Raw genomic sequence first — 5,966 nt, 5'->3', positions numbered from 1 at the left:
TGTGCGCCCAGTATACCCAGCCAGAAGCTGTGCTGGGCAATGTACAGTCTCTATAAAGAACAGGTCATACAGTCATATAGTGCATAATGATTCCGTGCGTAGGGGCGCAGGAGCTGTAAATGTATTTATTACACAGTCTGATACTGATATAATAATAGCACAAGCTACACACATATGACCTATAGAAGCGATACGCTGATCGCGCAGTACCTTCACAAGACCACTAGAGGGCTCACGCCGTTCTCTTGCTTCCAGCTGTTCCCTCGGGGAGATTGACAGCTTCTGACTTACATTGCTGGAGAGATATGTAAATGTACCGTGTAACGGGGGCGTGTGATTGGTCCCGGGCGGGATCCCCACACCTTGCAGGGCGTGGCTACGCACGTTGTCTGGTTAAAGGGCAGAGTTCTCCATTGAGGCTGTCAGTAGAGGTGCGTGCAGAGGCGCAGCGCTCTTATACAGGGACACGCGGGGCCACACACGGGGCCACACACCGGGCTATCACCTCACAGCTGGGGAAGGAATGCAGCTCACCTCTGCCTGAGACCCCATCCCTGTACCGACTACTGCAACATCCAGCAAAGTCTCCAGCCTCTGATGCTGCAACTTTTGGATTAGAGCTGTTGTCATTTTACTCTTTGTCAGAACTGAACCCAGAGATCTGCACTTCTGGAGCGCGCAGCAGCAGAGTGTGCACCCGGAGCAGAGAGTGCACTGATCACAGCTGGCATTAGAGGAGAGTGCACTGATCACATTTGGCATTAGAGAGTGCACTGATCACATTTGGCATTAGAGAGTGCACTGATCACAGCTGGCATTAGAAGAGAGTGCACTGATCACAGCTGGCATTAGAAGAGAGTGCACTGATCACAGCTGGCATAAGAGAGTGCACTGATCACAGCTGGCATTAGAAGAGAGTGCAATGAACACAGTTGGCATTAGAGGAGTGTGCACTGAACACCGTTGGCATTAGAGGAGTGTGCACTGAACACCGTTGGCATTAGATGAGTGTGCACTGAACACCGTTGGCATTAGATGAGTGTGCACTGATCACAGTTTGCATTAGAGGAGTGGGCACTGAACACAGTTGGCATTGGTGAGTGCACTGATCACAGTTTGCATTAGAGGAGTGGGCACTGAACACAGTTGGCATTAGAGGAGTGTGCACTGAACACAGTTTGCATTAGAAGAGAGTGCACTGATCACAGCTGGCATAAGAGAGTGCACTGATCACAGCTGGCATAAGAGAGTGCACTGATCACAGCTGGCATTAGAAGAGAGTGCACTGAACACAGTTGGCATTAGAGGAGTGTGCACTGAACACCGTTGGCATTAGAGGAGTGTGCACTGATCACAGTTTGCATTAGATGAGTGTGCACTGATCACAGTTTGCATTAGAGGAGTGGGCACTGAACACAGTTGGCATTGGTGAGTGCACTGATCACAGTTTGCATTAGAGGAGTGGGCACTGAACACAGTTGGCATTAGAGAGTGCACTGATCACAGTTTGCATTAGAGTGTGCAGTGGGTTAAAGTCATCCCAGCAGAGTCTGAGAGCTGAGCCTTCCTCCAGGCTGCCGTGTACAGAGGGGGCGTGGAGCACTTAAATTGTGGTGAGAGGCAGTGACAGCTCTTATATGGACTGAGATGGCCTCTGATCTGGCCATGAGCGCAGAGCTGCCCAACAGCCCTCTTGCCATTGATTATGTTAATGACTTTGATCTGATGAAATTTGAGGTGAAGAAGGAGCCCCCAGAAGCTGAGAGATTCTGCCACCGCCTACCCCCAGGATCCTTGTCCTCTACTCCCATCAGCACCCCCTGCTCCTCTGTGCCTTCCTCTCCCAGCTTTTGTGCACCCAGCCCTGGGGCACAACCCAACGTGAACCCCAACAACCCCAACTCTGCCGGCAAGCCCCAGCTGGAGGACCTGTACTGGATGTCTAACTACCAGCACCACATCAACCCAGAAGCCCTGAACCTGACCCCCGAAGATGCTGTGGAGGCTTTGATAGGGAATCCCCACCACCACCATCACCACCACCAGGGCTATGATGGCTTCAGGGGGCAGCAGTACCCAGGGGAGGAGATGGCACCATCTGGGCACCACCACCAGGTCCACCACCATCATCATCACCACAGCCATCACCTCAGGTTAGAAGAGAGGTTCTCAGATGAGCAGTTGGTCAGCATGTCTGTGAGGGAACTCAACAGGCAGCTCAGAGGCTTCAGCAAGGAGGAAGTAATACGCCTCAAGCAGAAGAGAAGGACCTTGAAGAACAGAGGCTATGCCCAGTCCTGCAGGTACAAAAGGGTCCAGCAGAGGCACATTCTGGAGACTGAGAAATGTCAGCTCCAGACCCAGGTAGAGCAGCTCAAGCAAGAGGTCTCCAGGCTGGCCAAGGAGAGGGATCTTTATAAAGACAAGTATGAGAAACTGGCCAGCAGAAGCTTCACCACCAGGGAATCTCCACCACAGTCCAACCCTGGCAAAGGCACCACTGACTTCTTCATGTGAGACCCACGACTCTCTGACCTCTTACTCCTAATAAGCCAGTGAGGAAGTGTGCTAGCTTCTGTAGATTGCAGCTCTTCCAGGTAAAAAAACAAAAAGACTTGTAGTTTCAACAACGTAACTTATGCATTTTCTCTAACAACTGTACTCACTAAACCACAATGCATTTAATCCATTCACTATATATTGTGACTTTTGGGACAGCAAATTACTTTTTTGTTTTTTCCCCAGAGCTGTCATAGCTCTTCATCATAAATATACATTATTCAGTGAGAACCTACAAGGACCTGTAAATATAATGAACCACAGATGGACTTATAGGGGCACAATATACCCCTATCAAGTAGGAATGCTTAATGAGCCAGAATTATTTCAAACAAGTCTTAATTGCAAAATCTTGTAAAACCAGAGAGGAACAGTCTGACACAAAATAGCAATACAATCAGATTCAATTCTCATAAAACACACATATTTAAGTCGAAAGCTGCATTTTATCCTCCAGGACTCCAGAATCCATGTTTTCTGTGATAGTAATGTAAATCAAATGAACTGATCAAAACTGTGCAAATACTTTGGGTCTAAAATAGTCTTTTTAGCAATCCTGCATGCAGGTCATGTATGGGAATCCAAAGTTCTTTTCTACTAGTCCAGACAAGAAAGCATGATGTAGAATGTGTTTTTGTTTGTTTTTGTTTTACCGTCTTTTTTTTTTTAATTATTAATTTCTTCGAAGAAAGGACAATTTGTGCATCTTGTATATGACCCAAAAACACTCAAAGTCTTAATTCACTTTCCTGGACTCAGCGTGTGAAATGCAACTCTTGCAAACTGGGACTTGTGGAAACTTAATATTAACTTCTATGTCAAAGGACTTCAAACGTCAAAAGGGATGAGTGTGACTGTTTTATTTCTCATTTTCTTTCTTGTTTATATTTTTACTATTTAAAAGGAAAGCTGAGCCAGATAACGTCTATTATTTAAAGTGTCTACTTGTATATAATTGTAGAGTTTAGTTCGTTTAAATGCCTTTTTGTTCTGAGCCTATATTTTGCTTGGTGATATAAAGACAAAAAAAAAAAACATACAAAAAAGTCTTAAGGAAAGTTTGTATGTAATAGCATGCAAATACTATTTAAAAATGAATACGAACATTATTGTTAATGATCCGAGACCCTAATGCACTATATAAAGGAAGCAATTGGATACATTATACTGTTTTATAGAGATTTAAATAAATTATCTATGCTGTTACAAAGTTGGGTAATAAACATACATTCTAATTAAACCCTTATTGGGTAATATAGTAATATATTAATTATTGGGCTGCTTTTAAGTCTATGCACCGGTCTTATTTATGAATTTACCCTTGGGAAACAAATGTTATTTAAAGTTTAATGCTAATGCACAATATTTCTGCAAAAAATGAATAAAAATCAATTCACAAAATATGTTTTATGTTAGTTAACTTCCAATAATTTTGACTCTAATGTACTGAAGTAGCAGATTTTGACGTTGCTTCTCTGTTCAGTTTTTAGGAAGTTTTGCCAGATATTTGAGCCATGAAATTAGTGCTATATAAAGCCTGATTTTTACATTTTTTTTTTTTTAATATTGCATCTTTGCAATTTAATTGAGACAAGTATTTTTTTTATAGCAAATGCTCTTGAAATAAATTTAGCTATTGCAACTTCCAGAAGAATAAAACACAAAAAATAAAGAAGGAAAATAATAAACAATTTTCTTTCTTTCTGTGATTTTTATGAAACGTTTTATTCATGTTAACACATTATTGCCATCCCTTACCGCTTTTCATTTGCTACCAAAATAAAATAAAACTGATTCTTAACATATCCACTATTGGAATTTTGTGGTGGCATGTAGTGATATTTGTACCTTGGTCTGGGTGAGTGTATATGAGAGTTTGGGAGGAAGTCATACATTTACATCTACAAGATATCGTCTCCATCTGGAAATATGAATTTTAATGAATTACTTTAATATTTACAAATTCAGTTTACTGCTATGTGAATTTTAGTGTTTTCTTATTTTTCATTTTTTTTAAAAAAAAACATGCTTTGAATAATACATATTCAGTTAAAGAAATTAAAATCTACATTACACTATACACTGACATTTTTTGTTCTCAAATAAAATAACCTCTATAGGAAAGTTTTTTTTAATTTTTTTTATATATATAAATAAATTTAAAGCTTTTAATTAAACATAATAAAATCCTTTAACTATCTCTTCAAAGTTTAACAAAACAATATATAAAAGAAAATAGTAAATATTGATTCCTAAATTAAAAAAATAAAATGTTGCATTATAATTAATTATATGCAAAATATATTTTGAACGAATATAGAATTTTACAGCAAATTACCCACTTACATTTTTCACTTTCTAGTCTGCTGTAATGTTTTTATTTTTTTAATAGTTAAATATTACATTTTCTATTCATTTCCAGCCTTGTTTTGTGTTTTTTTCCGAGAGCTTTTTGTACCCTGTGCTTTGAATAGAATTAATTTTATTAGACCTTTTGTGCTAATGAAGTAACAAGTCGCTGAAAATCACAGCTTCAACCTACTTTGAATTTAAAAGTTTTTTTTTAGATGAAAGTAGCTATGTAGGTTTTGTTTTGGGGTATTGGTGCAACTTTTTAATTGGGATCTCTTTAGCAATAATGATGTTCAATGACTAATTCATATAAAAATGTTTTCAGTTTAGAATTAGAAAATATATGCAGTATAAAACCTAAAATGTTATATCATATATTTTTTTAGTGTTAGCAAAATTGGTAATAACTTTGAGAGCATAAAAGCAAAATAAATAAATACATTAAGATTTAATTTATATTTACTTTGAATTAAGTGGAATACAATATTTATTTATGTTTATTTATTTATTTGTGCGCTGGTTTGAAAAAAACGTAAAAAAGTTTAACTTTATAGAATCTATAAAAGTTAAAAAAAAAAAAAAATACAAATGTGCACAGTTGTAATGTAATTACATATACAGACTTTTAGCATAACTTTAAAATTGTGATTATTTCTGAGTGATTGAAGATTTGAGAACATTTCTGTTGGTAGCAGGTATCCCTCTAATATTTACATTAATTACACTCAATTCTATTCACCTTCATATTGTTTCAGATAACAGAATTTTTTTCTTTTCCTTTTTTTTTTTTTGCTGTCAGTTGAAAAGCACTTTTTATCAAGTAATGCATTTAAACAAATAGTATTATTCCAAGAATCTATCTTTATTTAAATTATTTTGATAATGTCTTAGTGCTGGTATTTTGGATTACAAACATATTTAAATCGAAAATTATTTTATCAGTTAAGTATAAATCTTGCAGCTAATGTTTGATAGAAAAAAATGACATACGCATATGTGTGTGTTATATAGTGATACATATATACTGTATATGTAACTGATTAACATTGGAAAAT

General features: G+C 37.9%; 1 protein-coding gene across 2 annotated transcripts in view; it reads left to right on the top strand.

The window, feature by feature from the left end:
* Nucleotides 1-450: 450 nt before the first annotated feature.
* MAFA (MAF bZIP transcription factor A) overlaps nucleotides 451-5,966 on the top strand; it is an 89,316-nt gene continuing 83,800 nt past the window's right edge. Inside the window, exon 1 of one of the 2 annotated variants that reach the window (XR_008402610.1) lies at nucleotides 451-2,597. Coding sequence is in view for 1 of the 2 variants with exons in the window: in XM_053715423.1 (XP_053571398.1) it covers nucleotides 1,648-2,517 (870 nt within the window). In the remaining variant the exon portion in view is untranslated. Of the gene's footprint in view, nucleotides 3,961-5,966 lie in introns of those variants that run through there. The other variant, XM_053715423.1, reaches the window with a different exon arrangement.

This window comes from Bombina bombina, chromosome 5, assembly GCF_027579735.1.
Source record: "Bombina bombina isolate aBomBom1 chromosome 5, aBomBom1.pri, whole genome shotgun sequence".
NCBI lineage: Eukaryota > Metazoa > Chordata > Amphibia > Anura > Bombinatoridae > Bombina > Bombina bombina.
The sequence above is the reverse complement of the archived record's forward strand: the minus strand, read 5'-3'. Positions and strand labels throughout refer to the sequence as shown.